Raw genomic sequence first — 17,225 nt, forward strand, 5'->3', positions numbered from 1 at the left:
GCTGAATTATAGTAATTTATTTAAAAGGGAAGCTATTGTCCCACCTAAGTTGCTCTCTCACTCAGCACTCGCTGTCTTATTTTGCTTTTTAAAATAAAATTAGTTGATGACGTTTGTTTCTTTAGCTGTCATTGCTCCTTAAAACCTCCAATAACAACAACATATTTATTTTGCAGTTGTGGGCTCACGCAGCAAAACTATCACAAAGAGAGAGGGTACGTAATTTTAGCAAACTTAAGACAGAAGTTTAGAAGATGTTGAATAAATAAACCCTGTGAGGTCAGAAATGAGCACATTCCAAGTTCTATAAAACGCTGATATTTTAGTTTCAATTGGAATAGTGACAGATACTTTAATTTGTAAAATACGAATGATACAATAAAAAAAAATTACTATATTTACGAAAAAATAAGAAAAACAAGTATTTACATTTTTTAAAATGATTCAAAAATTGTGAATACGAACGAATAAATATTTCTTCGTACGGAAGGTTTGTTAAATATCCTGTTTTTCTCAACTGACAAATCTGATTGTGGCCGCCCTTCTCAAGTTAAAGTATTATTTTAGTTTCAATTGCAACAGCATTTTATAGAACTTGGCATGTGTGTAGACGTTTAGAAGTTCCACATATATGCGAGGTTCTATAAAATGTTGTTATGTGTGTAGGAGTTGAAATGAAAGCTCCTATATTTTACTCTTGTCAATAGAATGTTTTTTTTTCTACGAGTACACTGGCATTTACATCATCGCTGTTATTGCCTTGATGATCATTCATTACTATCACAACACATATTTCACTATTTGTCAACTGGACAGTAACTGGAGCATTACTATCGATATTGGGGCTCTCTTCCACTGCTTCTTCCTCCAAAAACTGGATGAAGAGGCTGTGTGTGTGTGTGTGTGTGTGTGTGTGTGTGTGTGTGTGTGTGTGTGTATATATACACACACACGGAATTATATACATCTGCATCGTTTGCTGCTGCTTTGCGCTCTTTGGTGCATTTGACATATTCAGTCTATTTTTATTTTTCCCTTTATTTCCACTGTTTTTAACTCATTAGTTTGATATTTTATATATATATATAAGCATATGTGAAATAAGTGATAAAAACGTAGAAAAAATATAGAATTAGAGAAATAGAGAATTATAAAATTAGCAAAATAGAAAAAGGGTATCAGATCAGATTAATGCCACCAAAATATTGATTAAACATTACATCAGCATAAATTACAGTATTTATTAAACTGAATACCATGGGAATAACTGAATGTGACTAATGAATAGAGTCATAGGGCCAAGTATTTGGGTAACCTAAGTTGGACTTCATTGTTATACCCTATGATTAAACACATAATTTATAATAAAATATATTAAAATAATATAATAATAAAAATACAATCATGATGAAGCAAATTACTGATAAAAGGATACATTGAATGGAACGTTGACGAGGTCTAGCTCCTGTCAATAATTAGCTAACGCTATCTGTTTCTGTTTGCCATTTTCCAGTTTGTCTAGGTTCAAAGATTCTAAAATTATAAACCGATACTCTAATATTATAGATGCAGTTTATGTTAAATTTAGCAGCAAACTGGCAGAATAACTGCTGCTATCTGTCGGATAGCAGCGAATCCAAAATAATGAAAGTGAGTGCAAACTAATAATTTTTATTAATGAAAAATATTACTGAAAATTATTTATGAAGTGAAAAAGAAATGTATGAAGTGAAAAAGAGTAATTCGGGAGAAACTGAGGTCTATTACTATCCTTATTCTTCCTCCTATTCGCCTTAATTTGGCAAAAGCCATTCCTCTTAATTGTCGTATTAAAATATTAACAGTGAAAATCTTATAACAGAGTCAATTTTTTTTTATAAGAACATTTATCAAAATACTAGCAGTGGGTTTCAGTTCCGCTTGCCTTTAATTCATATAATAATAGTTTCTATAATTAAATTTCAGCGCTCGTGAAAGAAATAGTATGCACATAAGATTGTAGCCAATCATCTATATTTACACCAAATTTCAAATCAGTTCTTGCCATAAAAATATGGGACATGTTTTGTTGGCAAGAACTAGGACCTCTGGTGCTTATAAACCAACGTTTCACTGGTGAGGTCTACCAGCAGCTCTTCGGAGACCTTGTGCGCCCTGTTATGTTGCATGTTTTCCCCAGACAGAAGTGGGCTCTTACAAGCCAATGCACCGATCTTCCAAAAAAATATGCCGTGTCATCCGTCCCGCACTGTGCACAAGTGGTTCAAGGAACACAGTGAAGATATCACCCATCTCCTCAACCTGATTGAAACGGGAAGTGAGATATATAGACACGCAACCACCATCTATTCTGACAGTGTGGAAAGCTTTGCAGGCAGCATGGCTGCAGATCCCTACAGACGTCTTCAGGCATCCAGTGGAGATGGATATCAATGCCTAGACGCACAGCGACTGTTATCCGTGCGAACGGTGGCCTAAAACGGTACAGTGTATTAGGTAGGTTGTCATAATTCAGTAATCATTCAGTGTACGTACACTATATATTATGGAGAGTAATAACAACTACTATAACATGCCAAAGGTGAAGACAGCACAACACAATGCGTAACGCTCCAAGGCGGTCGTAGCCCAGCTAGTTAAGAAAGCTAAAGACCTACTCTTCATCTACAAGAGCCCTACACACATAAATATCAAGTTAGAGGGTACCCACTACAGTTTAAAATTGTCCAAGTGGATGGTGAAAATCCGTGGGCTGCCATCGCTGTTTGTAATCCTGACCTCACTGTAACTAAGATAACCTATGCACAACCTGGGTAGACTGCGCCCATATAATTTGAATTTTTGTCTAAGCATGGATACTGGCACATCAAAAATAATATTACATCGAGTTTCTTGAATGTGCCAAAGCCTGGTAGCCCGCTTGGAAAAATCTGAAAAGGTACGCTTGTGAGGCAAGATTTTTTAATATGTGAGCTACAAAGCTTGGTAATCAGGCACCTCAGGGGTGGTGGGGGAAACCTTTTTAAGGTTTATAACATCTGAGAGGAGAAAGTAAAATGAATGAAGGCGAAATTTTCACAGTAATAAAGGAATGATTCCAGAATTAGGTTCATAAATTCAAATTACAGATAAAGAGGTGCAGACCGGATTGTAGGTCGTTTCCTTTTAGCCAGATAATTGTAAATTCTGGAATAAGTTTCTTTCATTGGTGGATGAGGCTGACGGCATGAGAAAATGCAGAGACCAGCTATAAAGATACCTACGTGAGGTTAGAATCACATGGTATTTTATTTATTTTTCTGGCTGTTGCACAAAAGTGCAGAGCTTTCTTGAACCAGCAGGACAAGTGATACTATGTATAGTATTCTGAACCCCAAAATATTGAACTATCAAAGAACAACAAATCAAGCGGCAGAAAAACGTACATTTGAAATAACACTGTTTATCTTCGCGAATTTATTTTCTGTATATACAGTTAATATTCAATATTTAAAGAATTATTATCTAGTTCATAACGGAATGTGTTGTCGTATCTTCAGAGGTAAGAAAACTCAGTCATTCATCGAGAAGCAGTTTTTATTCGACTATTCAAAACTGCGTAGGTCAAGAACTTACCCGCATGGTCGCTCTGTGAAAACAATATAGTTGGGATGATCTGAAGTTCGTTCAACGAATTTGACACAAGTAAAATTTTCCCAATGCCGCATGGCTTGTTTGAACAAAGCACGATGATCACCTAAAGGAAAAGAGACTAAAATAAGAGTTGCCATTTTAACCAAACAGTACTTAACTTATACAACTATATCATTTCGAATTTAAACAGACAAAAATTAATGAAACATTTCACTGGGTTAATAAACTGGAAAAGTTTTAAAAAAGTCACGTTCAAGCAGACATTCATTCATTTTACTTTCTCCTCTCAGACGTTGTTGTAGTACTAATAGTAGTACTACTACTAGTAGCATGATGGCATAAATATCTGTAGAATCAAATTAAAGCGATGTAACTCCTCCAAATCAGATTTGTTTATTCAAGAAACGTGGTGAAATAAGATAATATATAAAATAATACTGCTTATAACATAACAAGCCAGTGTAGTTACACATATAGAATAGCATTAAAATGCAGTCATTGTAAGAGGATATCATGCTATTTATTAGTTCACAAAAGTTGGAAAAAGGATCATAAAGAGAACATTATCGAAAAACTTTGAGAAAAACTGAAGAGTAGGATTCTTCTTCTTCAAGAAGGTGCGCCGTTTTAAAAGTCATTAAAAAGTGTCGTGCTAAGGTAGTAATTTTTTTTCAAATTACTACCTAAACACGAGGTGGAAAAAGTGTTGGAGGCCTGCATTTCAAAAACTGTACAAAGCTTCTTTTTAGATTTAATATCATTCATATTCAGATGGATAGTCTGCCAGAAGACAAGTCTGTTCTAGCAGCAGACTTCCGGCAGGTCATCGTTAAAAGGATTTATAATGCATTCATTACAATTATTCGCCTCAGTAGGGTCCCGCATTGTTATTTTCCTCCACCGTTGTAAGCGCGATTGTTGCCTTATTAAATGATATTTGATTCTCAAGAATTAACCTTGTTTTCTATTCATTATGACTAAAATAGGGGAGCATTACTACAACTTTTACTGCTACTAGTAGTATTATGCACAAATATCTCTAAAATCTAATTTATCCTCGCTGCTTTTTATTTCTGAAAATACTGAACAAAATTCGAATAATTCAATCGAATTACAATTCAACAAATCATTATTCCACATTTTTTTGTGTTTGTAAATAGAATAATGCGAAGTAATCATGAAAATTACGCAAAGAGAAATTATATGCATGATAAATCATGCGTACATAGTTTTTCCTTGATTAAAGCGATCTAACTCGCATAACACTAAAACTTACCACTGAAGTTTGATTCTATTTCGTATGGAATAATCGCGTGGTCCCACAGGCGATCGGACCTGCCTGTTGCAGCTCTATCTGATCGGCTGAGTGTTTGATGAAGTTTATGCTTTCGGTTGCCTCGATGTCTCTTCCTGAAAATATACGTCAATATTTTATTCAGAAAAATTCTAATAATTGTATGAATCCACTAAAACATTAACTTTTAAGATCAAATTTAGAAGCAAAACAATTACCATTATTTTATTATAAAATAGTTTCATTGAAAATACCCAATTCTACACTCACTGGCAATAAAATTAGAAACCATTTGCAACTAGTGTCAATAGATAATTAAACGTGCGCAAATCGTAAATTGTCCCATGGTATGACAAATTGACAAAATGGACTTTCTTAATTATCAGAAAAGTACTGTAAGTTTTTCTAGAGCTTCTTAGTTGTCCTGGTCATGGGGAAAACAAGTGATCGTTCCGATTTTCAAAAAGCGTTTTTGTTGGAATAGGTCGCCACAACTGAAAAAACAAAGGAATTCACTGTTGTGTTGAAGGTAACCATCTGAAAAGTATACAATGCGAGGAAGACGAAAGGAAATGAGAAAAAAAAGTCATTACTCCCAGAACGAGACATCAGGAATTTAAAGCGAATCGAATTTCAGCAAATGAATTCAATTCAGAATTTCAATATAGGCAAAACAAAGCCCATTTAAAAAAGTGCCTATACGAAAGGCACTTCTTTCCGTAAAATATCGAAAGATTTGGGGTGGTGCCGCCAATATAAAAAAAAATGATCATATGGTCTGACGAGTCTCGATATACCCTTTTTCCTTGCACCAACGGGAGGGTAAAAGTATGGCGTGAACCTCATGAAGTATTAGCAATGGCCACATGGTGCAAGAAAAAAAAATAATACATAATGTGTCCTGCCGCTAGCATATTTAACGTGTTTTACATTTAAGAGTCACCGGCAGGCATTAAAAACGTTTTAATTTTCAGATATTAATAAAATTCATGGATAATAATATAACAATGTTTTTATTTTATTATTAATAAAATTCATGGATAATAATATAACAGTGTTTTTATTTTATTATTAATAATTACATATCGATTACTGAAAGTATTGGTCAGTGATGACTAAAGTAGGATATATAATTTTTACATTGAAGAGTTCACGATTAAATACGCCATCTATAGTTGTTTCATTACGTGTAGTATTTATCGAAATATCTGATGACACGTCCAAGTTGAAGAAAGTTTTCATAAATGTGCAGAACTCTTTTCCAGCCTCAGCGTTTTATTGTAAATAAAAAAAAATAGACATTCAATCTGAAAACACCAGGTGACTTGAAACCAGATGCGTTTTCGAATTAACGCATTTCCCAGTTTCCGAAAGTTTTTTTTTGTATCTTAAAACCTTAATATTTCTGTTTCTAAATGCCTTATTTAGCTTTCCAACGATATGGTATACGTCCACATTATCCCGTTTATTAGCGAGAAAATTTCCTTGATCACATGTTCATATTTTCCACTATCTTGGAAAAACTACTGCAATTTTCAGAGATTTGAAAGTTTTTCCTCTAGTATGGGGCTAAGATGAAGCTCGGTGCGAAATTTCATTAAATTTGGTCCAGTAGAAGATAAAATATTGTTGCCATCTTACAAGTATGATTCCAACAATACAAGTTATAATAATTCACTTCTGGTGGAAGCTTAAATGACGTCACTTCCGTAACGCTTTTCGCATGATGGTTTTTCGTTACAAAATTTTTGGAATAACGCCAGTAAAAATAAATAATTGATAATAGAAAATGAAAGAGGAGAAAGATCTGGGAGTTACAGTATGGGCAGATATGGAGTTTTCTGAACAGTATAGACATGCAGCCAGGAAAGCCATGATATCCTATCGATGATTTATCGAACGCTATTCTGTATAGAGAGGGAGGTCATAAATAATACTTAGTATTATTCATGGGAAAAAAAGACATTGATCTTCTTGAAAGGGCCCAAAGAGGGGCAACTCGAATGGTGAGATCGGCAGAAGGGCAACCGTATGAGGAAAGCCTCCGATTATGTGAAATACAGAGCTTGGAAACCAGTTACCTTAGAGGTGACCTGATTGAGATTTACTAATCCCTCTCAGAGGGATTAGTAAAATGAATGAAGGTGGAATTCTCTTTGTTATGAAGAATTCCAGAACTACGGGTCATAAATTCAAATTACGGCTGGTTGAGGTTTAGATTAAATTGTAGGAAGTTTTCTTTTAGCCAGCGGGTCGTTGATTGCTGGAACAAGTTGCCCTCGCAGGTAGTTGAGGCTGATAGCTTGAATAAATTCAAAGGTCAACCGGATAGTTACCTCTGTGAGGAGGGAAGCATATAATTTATATTTTCTAATTTACCTGTTTTTATTTATTTATTTATTTTATTATTATTTTTTTGTCCAGTGCAGCAAAAGACTGTGGCTTCCGTGCCTATATAGCGAATACTATTCCTATTTTGTTATTTAGAATTAGAAGGGAATCGTCAAGAAAAGAAGAATGAAGATTGCTCACCAGATGTGAGCCCCTGAGAAAGTTAGTGATTTTAAATACATAGACATCAAAATTTAGCTCTACTAGAGAAGAGTACCCTCCCCAAGTCGTTAACTTGGTCATCATTAGCTTATGGGAAATTTTTCGGAATAAGGAAATTTGTACTTCTTAAGCGGAAGTACAACTGAGAGAATATTAAATTATCCAAATAAAATAACATGAATTAACCTTTGATGTTTCCTTCGAGCTCTTGAACCATGTAACCTGGACCTTCTTCTAGATGAAATATACCTCTGTTCGGAACGTCCGCTAATGTTAAATTTTCTGAATTCTGTTGTAGATGACTTTGACATTCGTAATTCATACTCGTATAATGAATTTTCCTCCCGACTGAGGGCGATATCTCCAAGGAAGGCATCTAAGTTTAAAGAAAGTAAATTTTTTAGTGAGGTTGTTTTAGTAATTTGGCATATATTAATATAACACATACTGTAATACTGACTTTGCAATATAGCAATACTTTAATAAGTAGCATCTCCCTCTCTATATAACCTTGATAATATTTTGTTTCTCATAGAAGTAAACTGGCTCATGCTCATAAGCCTAATGAAACGAACTTTACGAACTTGTGGTTACAATTTGTATTTGTTTGTTTGTTTGTTGTAAGGTTTTAAACGTATCAGCAACTGAGGCCATACTGCTCCGTTTATAATGTTTATGTCTATGAATTGCCCGTGTTCTGTGGTCGACTTGCTGCTTGCCAGACGAAAAATCCCGAGTTTCCGGTAGGAAAAAACGATGCTACCCTCGCCTGAGAGCGACTAACTCGACCACGTTGTGATAAAGACCCACAAAACTTCCTCACGTCATTAACGGGATTCGAACTAAGGTCTTTTCCATTTGGTCTGAGAAGGATGGCGATTATACCAACTGTGCTACTCACGAAAACGTTAAAGTGTGTAACTTTGAAGAATATCTATTTCATTACCTGATTTATAGTAATATTTCAAGTTTTCCTTTATTCGCCATTATTTCATTAAAAATGATGGTGAATATAATATTCTAATACCTTTTTAAGCGCCTTAGCATATATGAGTAATACGCCTATTGTCTTCGCCACGTCCGTCCATATGTAATATCTTGGCTCCTAGTGGATGGATATCGTTAAATTTTATATTTAAGCCATTTAAGCAGATTATTCGAGCCATCCCAAATTTACATTAAAATCGGACAAATAGAAATCTTGCAATTGTTAGTTTTTTGTCATCTAAAAGTAATAATTCGACTCCCAATTGGCAAAATTCTGATGAAATTTTATATCTCACTCTGTTAAAGAGATTTGTGCTTCTTTCGCAAATTTCATTAAAATTGGACAAACAGAAATTCGGCAATTATTATTTATATACATCTCGAAACTCAAGAAGCAAGAAGCAAATGCACGAAATCCTGGGGAAGTAAGTTCCAGAAGAGCTGGCCTCTATAGTAAACATAAAGGACCCAGTTAACCAAACAGTAACTGCCAAACTACATTTGATCTCATGGCTGCTAGTAGAATCACAGTTGCAGTATGCTTACAAATAGTCCAATACTGGGCGATATTAGAGAGCACAGTAACCAAACTGAATGTGGAAAACAAAGTTAAGAGATAATAACAAGGATAAAAAAAGACTAAACCGCCCAAAAAAGATGCAAATGTTATAATATTAAAGGCTGCAGAGAAATCCTCATTAAAAAGTAAGGAAGGAGTCAAAGAAAAGTATTGACTAAATTGAAACCTCACCTGAAGGAAGTGAAAGTTAATAGGAAGACCAGAAACAATGGTGTTCTAATTAAGGCAGCCACAAAACAGGATATAGAAATTATACAGGGACATGCTGAAATCCAAAAACTCGGACGAAAAGCCAAAAGGTAGATACCCAAATATCATTATCTTTGACATACCTAAGATCACCCTCATGAGAGAGATCATGATGAATTTTTATTATAAAAATTTTAGTGAGCAATTAACCTTAGGTGAAATGGCTAAGGAATTCCAAATAAAACAGGAAACAACAAATAAGAAAAATGGCCAATTAAATGCCATTGTGGAAATTTCCCCAAGGGCATGGACAATCTTGAAAAATCAGTAGAGAATCTATGCTGGCTAGACCAGCCATAGATTCAGGGGAATACTTCCCAATTACAAAATGTTACCACTGCCACAAATTTGGTCATACAGCCAGGTAATGCCAGAAAAATACCCAATCCGTGGCCACTGCGCAGTCACTGGCCATGACTATAAGAGCTGTAACAGCCTAAATGTGCTACATGTAAGTTGGCCAAAATATACTTTCACCATTGTCTTAGGGACAATTTTGTTCCAGCTATCAAAAACCGGTAAAACATCTTAAATTGAGAACAAATTATGGGAGTTAATTTAAACCAGACTTGTGACAAGGATCTAAACTTCGTCCAATTAAGTGCTCAGCTTAAAGCAGAAGAAAATAATATAGATATCCTGGTAATTCAAGAGCCATATACTCATCAGGGTATAGTTCAAGAATACGCTAGAACAGGGGTGGCCAACTTAATTTGTGATGTGATCTACTTTTTTCTTCGAAATGTGCCGCGATCTACCATCTCAAGAATTTCATTGCACATGGTTAAAAAAGTTAATCAACACATATTGAAAAATGTTGTTTATAAATTGCAAAATTAAATACAATTCAGAATTCTTATTTTAAATTCATACGTATTTAAATTTTTAATTTATGTGAACTTTGTGTCTTCATGTCATCTGCCAAAATTTCGAAATCGGGATATACTGTGATAAGGACAACCGTAAAGAATCTTCTGTATGCAAGCCGTAAGAATAGAGCGAATCTTGGTCTTTGTTTGTTTCACATACGAAAATGCGGATTCACATAGATATGTGAAACCAAAACAGGAATTTTAAACTTCATTTTTTTTTACATTTGGGTACTTTTCTCGGCAAACATATTTCCAGAAGTCTTTTTTTCTGATGATGCAGCTTTTAGGAATATATCGTTCTGCAATGTAATATTTTCTCCACGTGAAAAATCTCAGCGATTTTTTTCTGCAATTTGTTTCGTATCTAAGTCTACATTAAATGGATAAGAAATATGTCGAACAATGTCTTCAATTGTTTTAAAATCACCGAATCTGGTTTCAAAATCATCCACAACTTTCTCAATTTCAGAAACATGTTTCGCACTATTCAAAAACAATATTTTTGCAAATGCTCATACATATTTGCAAAATGATCGAAATATTTTTCTTTGAGATCATTAGCCATTGCCAAAAATTTATATTTATATGCAGAAGATATTTATTTTCTTAATAAATAAATTAATAAATTGATATTTATTTTTTCCTTGTAATTCAAAGTTCAGATCACTTAATTTACTGGTAAAATATGGCAAAAAGGCCAAATCACACAACCACTCCGTATCTTGTAGCTGCTGATAATCATATCCCCCTTTGATCAAAGATTTGTTTAGTTTCATTCAGCAAATTTCGAAATCTCTGTAGAAGCTTACTCCGACTCAGCCACCTGACATCTGTGTGTAATATCAGATCTAGTTCATTTTCATCGAGTTGCATTTTCAAAAGTCTCCTTTGAAGAGATTGTCCTTTGAGGAATTCACGATTTTGAAAGCTACGTCCATAACTTTTAGTATTTAATATTTTGCTGGCTAACACTTGTTGGTGGATGATAGAGTGGTAACTCAAAAAATCTGGAAATTCATCATCCTTTTGGCACAATGAGATGAATCCATTAAGATGCCCCGTCATTGCTTTAGCTCCATCTGCTGTTATTGATACGAACTTGAATAGTGGTAATTTCATTTTCTCAATAAAATTTTTGAATGCGTTAAATATATCAAGACCTCTAGTTCTTTCTTTAAACGAAACCACACCCAGCAGTTCATCTCTAGTGGCAGAATCATCGAAAACCATACAAACAAAAACGAGCAATTGAGTTGTATCACTGACGTCTGTAGATTCATCCAGTTGTAAAGAAAAGGACACACAATTAGCAATATGAGCACGCAATTGTTCGCTTACATTTTTCCTCATTTTTTCATTACAAAAAAGTATTCTAGTTCCCGCTCTTGATGAAAATGATCGTTTCTATTTTTTATATATATTTAAAATTCGTCGTGATCGACAGAAATTAAAGCCGCGATCGACTGATAGATCGCGGTCAACTTGTTGGCTACCCCTGCCCTAGAACATAAAGAATAATAAAATATTCAGATGAAACTTTACTAACAGCAAGAGTAATTAGAAATCCTCTTAGAGTTACAAAGGTTAACCTAACAGATATTTATTTAAAGTATACCCAGTAAAATAAAATAAAATAAAATATTTCCAGAAGCTTTCGGAACTCGTGTCCCTTTCTCAACTGACAGAATTTTTAAATACATTACAAGCATTCTGTCAGTTGAGAAAGGGACACGAGTTCCGAAAGCTTCTGGAAATATTTTATTTTATTTTATTTTACTGGGTATACTTTAAATAAATATCTGTTAAACTATGGACCCCAGTACTCCAGGCCCATTTGTCACTAAAGGTTAACCTTTTATTTTAAGTTCTCCATTAGAAGTTTGTGTACAAATAATCAGTCAAACAGGATCCTTTCACATTGTATCCCTATACAGCACACCAGGAAAGGAAATAAATCTCAGCATTCATTATCTACAAAATGTACTGACAGTTCTTCCAAGTTATAAGATAATAGTCTCCACGGATGCCAACTGCCAGTCAAGCCTCTGACACAGCCGTACAGAGGACAGACCAAGAACACATAATGGCCAATTACTAACAGACTACCAAGCCACTACTACCCTATAGGTAATAAATAGACCCCGCAACCTACCTACCTACAGTAGCACACTGTGGGAAAGTGATATAGATATAACTTTGGCCACTATTTTCATATCTACCAAAATTACAGATTGGATGATCCAAGAAGCCCGGACCACATCTGACCATAAAGCTATAACTTTTACCTTAAAGAAACACATAGACAACCAGATACAACCACCCCAAGATATAATCAGATACAACTTAAAGAAAGCCAAAAGGCAAACATTCACATATGAAATTCAAAACCAAACAGAACAGTAGCAGACTCAGATCTACAACTACAGCCCGAACGAGCACAACCGAAATGTGACAACTATGCTTCAAAAAGCATACACCCTAGCTAAACCCAAAATAAAACCAAAGGTCGTTTCCTGAATTTAATGTACTCCCGCGATGGTACCAGGCCAGAAAACACTTCCAGAGAGCAAGGGCAACTTGACACCAGAATGATGCTCTGAGAGATTCCTATAGGACTCACTCTCAGAGTCTTCGTGGGGATTCAAGAGTCCCCGCGCAGACTCCGGGTTCGAATCACGTCGATGACGCGAGGAATTTAATGGGGTTTTTTCACTCCGTGGCTGAGTTAGTTGGTCTCAGGCGTAGATAGCAAGGATCGTCCAGTAAAACGAGAAAATCGACCAGAGAACACACACACACACACACAATTTACAAACATAGTACATATATGGGTATATATAAGAAATTACGTGTGGCCCTGATATAATAGTTTGAGGGTTTTTATAGGACTCTCAGAAACTCAAACTGCACTAACAGGACAAAAAAGAAGGAATCTTGGCGGGCCATGGAGGGGACCGTCTAGTAACGCCAACCCTTGGGGTGTGGTCTACAGGATTGTCACCAATAAACTGCAGAGGTGAAGCGGCGAACTCCACAATTAAGGCGGCTCAAATCAAAAATCAAATTATTATATTAGGGCCACCCATATATGTTCTCTAGTCGATTTTCCTGTTTTGCTGGATGAAAAAAACCCAGTTTCTGGAGAAAAACCTTGCTATCTACGTCTGAGACCGACTAACTTAGCCACGGAGTGAAAAAAGCCCATTAAAATTAAGGCGGATGGAACCCCCAACTCATTTTGGGCGGACTCTGTAAATAATATATAACATCATTTATTGCAGACTCAGAACCAGATGTTAACCCAGGCGCAGAGTGATATAACAGGCAGCAACCTAAATTATAGCAATATGTCAATAGAACCACCCTTCACTATGGAAGAGCTGCAAGCAGCACTCTTAAAAACCAAAAACAATACGTGCCCTGGACCTGACTTAATTGAAATAGTAACCGTTAAAAACTTAGCCGAAATTTCTCTCCAGAAATTTTTCTCCAGATACTCTACTGAATTCATTTAATCATTGTTTGTCTGAAGGTTTATCGACAATCATGGAAACTAGCTATAATTATATTAATCTTAAAGAATCCCTGAACCTAAATCATACAGCTTTATTGCCTGTTCTAGGAATGGAACGTCTACTACTCTATAGACTTAATTTACTGTATATTATACTGAAGTCAACCTGAATTCTGAACAGCAATTTGATTTCAAACTAGGGACCTCAAATGAGGATGCCATGTACTACATCCTAACAACATTAAATAATAGTGATCAACATAGTAATAGTAACAGCGACATGTGATGCAACAAAGCACGTGTATGAGCTTATGTAGCATTAACAAAAAAAAAAAAAAAAAAAAAAAATTCACACATCCATTCCCTCTAAAAGTTTTTCCAGTTCCTCCTTGAATTTATTTAAGCTATCAACTTCCAAAACGACAGATGGAAGTTTGTTCCAGCAATTAACCACCCGCTGGTTAAAGGCAAATTTACGCACATCTATTCTACAACTGCCTTTCCTCAATTTGAATTTATGCAAGCGGAAGAATTCCATCAGCATTCAACGTGCTCAACTCAATTCAAGGCCTTACCATCCATGATCTTATACACCTCAATGAGATCACCTCACAGGTGCCTAGTCTTCAGCCGCTGCAATTTGCAGAACTTAAGCCTTTCTTGGTAAGAGGACCCCTTCGTTCCCGTCACCAATCTTTTTGCCCCTCTCTCTGTACACGCTCAAGCAACTCTACATTGTTTCTAAAACCTCCAAGTCTGTGAGCAGTACTCAAGGCGTAGCCTGACCATTGCCTTATACAGAGGGATAATCATCTCCTTTTCCCTACTAGAAAAATTCCTGTATATCATTGACAATACCCCATGACCTGTTGACTTTGTTGGTGCATTTGACATCCTCTGGTGTCATATGCACTAGACACCCCCCCCCCCCTCAGGAGACTCTGCCATACAAATGTATCACAAAATCTATATTAATGTATAAACACGTGTCTTGGTAACAGACATGTAGCAGTATGCACACAGTTTCAAAAAATAAGACGCCCAGTTGTAAAAAGGTTGCCACAGGGTTCAGTACTAGGCCCATTCTTGTGTACCTCATTGCGTGATGAATTCCTGATAAAAGATTTAGGCCCTACAGACAGGGTCGCTTTTGCTGGCGAGCTTGTCTTGTGGGTCAAAGTAACACGAGAAGCGTAGTGGAAGAAAGAGCAAATGTGGCACTCAAACAAATGCAGGAATGGACGCTAACCTACATTCTCAAAGTTTTGGCAGAAAAAAAAACTAAACGTATCCTATTGAAAAGAAATCTAAATATAAAACGAGAATCGGCCGATAAGCTCAGAATCAGCCGAGCCGTTTGTGGTCTCAAGCGCAGAATTCTGGCACTCATTTACCGAGTAGTGTTTTTAAATATGACTATCATAGCACACGTACAAAAATATATGACCAGCCCATTCTCCTCTCCACGCCCAGTGAATGACAAAATCTCTACATGACTGAACATGCCTGAATTGACTACCAGATTTCACACCCTGCCTCTGGGGACTCCCTTGGCTCATTGCCAGGTGACCATAGAGGTAAGAAAATAACCAAATGTGATTTATGGGAATAATGGCAGGCTGGTACTGGCCCCCATCATAGCACACGCCTAAACAAAATACACGTAGGCCGAATTCCTAACTTGACAACACTCACGGGAAGGCCTTGAAAGACTGGTATAGACATGCAGCCACGGTTACCCGTCAGCTGGAAAACATAATAAACCGCAGGTTTCCGAAGTATGCTAGTATGAATAAGGATGAATGAATGAGAATTGGAGTGGAAAGGGAAAAAATGTAAAGAAAATACTAGGAAGGGTGAGTGAGTGATAATGTATGACTCTGAGGATGAATGTGTGAGAAAGGGTGAGTGCTGAAAGAGAGAGAGAGAGAGAGAGAAAAAATGTGGAAATTGATTGAAATTGGTTGTGTGAAAGTAAAGGATGAGTGTGAATGTCTTGTTGAGCGAATGAGTGTGGAGTCTGAATGAAATGGACTGTGTGAATGTACAGGTGAAAGAGTGTGTGCCTGAATGAGTGAATGATTGCGAGAAATTGAGTGTATGTGTTGAATGTATAAATGTTGAAAGGAGAATGTAAAAGTATGATAGGAATTTTATGCTTAATTTTTAGCATTAGTATGATAGTTATATAAATGTGAGTGTGTTTTTCTTTCATTGTTAATTAGATAAATATTCACCTAATATGATTATTTGCCCGTCATTTAAATCAGTGTGAGTTTACTTTGAATTACTTGCTTAATTATTGCTTTGGTTTAAACTGACTGACTACCCCTTGGTGTGAAAGAGAATAATGGATGAATGGAACAAGAAAAAGTACAAAAAAATTATAAAATGTAAAAACCATAAAATGTTGTTTTTTTTGAAATGTAGGGAAAAAAACTCGTATAAAAGATAAAATGTAAGAAAATTTTAAAATATAAAATGCAAAAAAAAAAAATGGCGTGTGAGTGAATGATATTAATTGCATGTTCTATTCCAGCCTCTCCACCGGAGAGACGGATGGCCATAGGAACCTTATGGACCCCCAGGGTCATCCATGCTGAAACAACGCTGTTCGCTTTTCCTATCCGGCATGGTGTAGAATGCTAACATTGTCCATTTGGGCTAGCCGGAGCCAGTGTGGGACTGCGGTGTCTGGTGTGGACTCCATATCATAAGGATTCCTTTTCCATGTTCTTTCATTCCATGAAAGATTGATTATCAGCAGCTGGTTGGTTGTTCACGAAAAAAGTAGATTTTCATTTTCCGACGCAAGTAACGAAGATGGAAATTTAAAAAAGCTTCCGATAATCTGTATAATTATGAAAAACCAGATATGAGCTTTCAATAGAATAAAAGTGAACTCAGATACTGCAAAAAGGATTCAAGTCGATTAGGATTCAAGGATTCATACCGATTTAAAAAAACCTTCGAAAGCGTGGCCAACATCCGGAACTTTTTTTAACAAACAAAATTCAATGGAGAAAAACAATCATCACTATAACAGCAATGTGGTATGTTTCACTGTAGGGAAGAAAGAATTTGTCTTAAGCGATTTCGCTAAGATTACGCTGAATACCTAACAGCATTGAATACATTTAGATTACAGATGCACCAAGACGACTACAATACCGAATAGTAATGTAGCATATAGAATTCTGATAGTAATCGATATACAGTATAGAATTTTAATAACATATAGTAAGATGGATGTTCAAGGTTAGCATATTAGTAATATACTAACCTTTAGTAATACGGTAGTTAAGAGTTTCAGAAACTTAATTCCTGAAGCCATCATTTAAGTTGTCATTTTTAATGTCAATAGCGTTTCCATTAAAAACACTTTCCGCTTACATTCAAGGTCCCAAGAAGGAATAAACACGAATATAATCCTTCTCCTTGATTTTTCAGTTTTGGAAGGAATGAGACAGACTAAATTCTAGGAATCTTATTTATTTTTACTTCTTTATTTTTGTTCAGTTTGTTTAATTCGTGGAAATCGTT

At 35.7% G+C, this 17,225-nt stretch overlaps 1 protein-coding gene across 1 annotated transcript in view; it reads right to left on the reverse strand.

Moving 5' to 3' along the window:
- LOC150081758 (protein tolkin-like) overlaps window positions 1-17,225 on the reverse strand; it is a 285,479-nt gene that overhangs the window by 134,719 nt on the left and 133,535 nt on the right. The window contains exons 4-6 of the mRNA XM_090379622.1: window positions 7,667-7,856; window positions 4,910-5,043; window positions 3,616-3,736 (exon numbers count right to left, since the gene is read on the reverse strand). Coding sequence (XP_090235748.1) covers window positions 3,616-3,736; window positions 4,910-5,043; window positions 7,667-7,856 — 445 coding nt within the window. The remainder of the gene's footprint in view (window positions 1-3,615; window positions 3,737-4,909; window positions 5,044-7,666; window positions 7,857-17,225) is intronic.

The sequence above is a fragment of the Mastigoproctus giganteus genome, chromosome 8, assembly GCF_048544385.1.
Source record: "Mastigoproctus giganteus isolate SK-2022 chromosome 8, ASM4854438v1, whole genome shotgun sequence".
Taxonomy (NCBI): Eukaryota; Metazoa; Arthropoda; class Arachnida; order Uropygi; family Thelyphonidae; genus Mastigoproctus; species Mastigoproctus giganteus.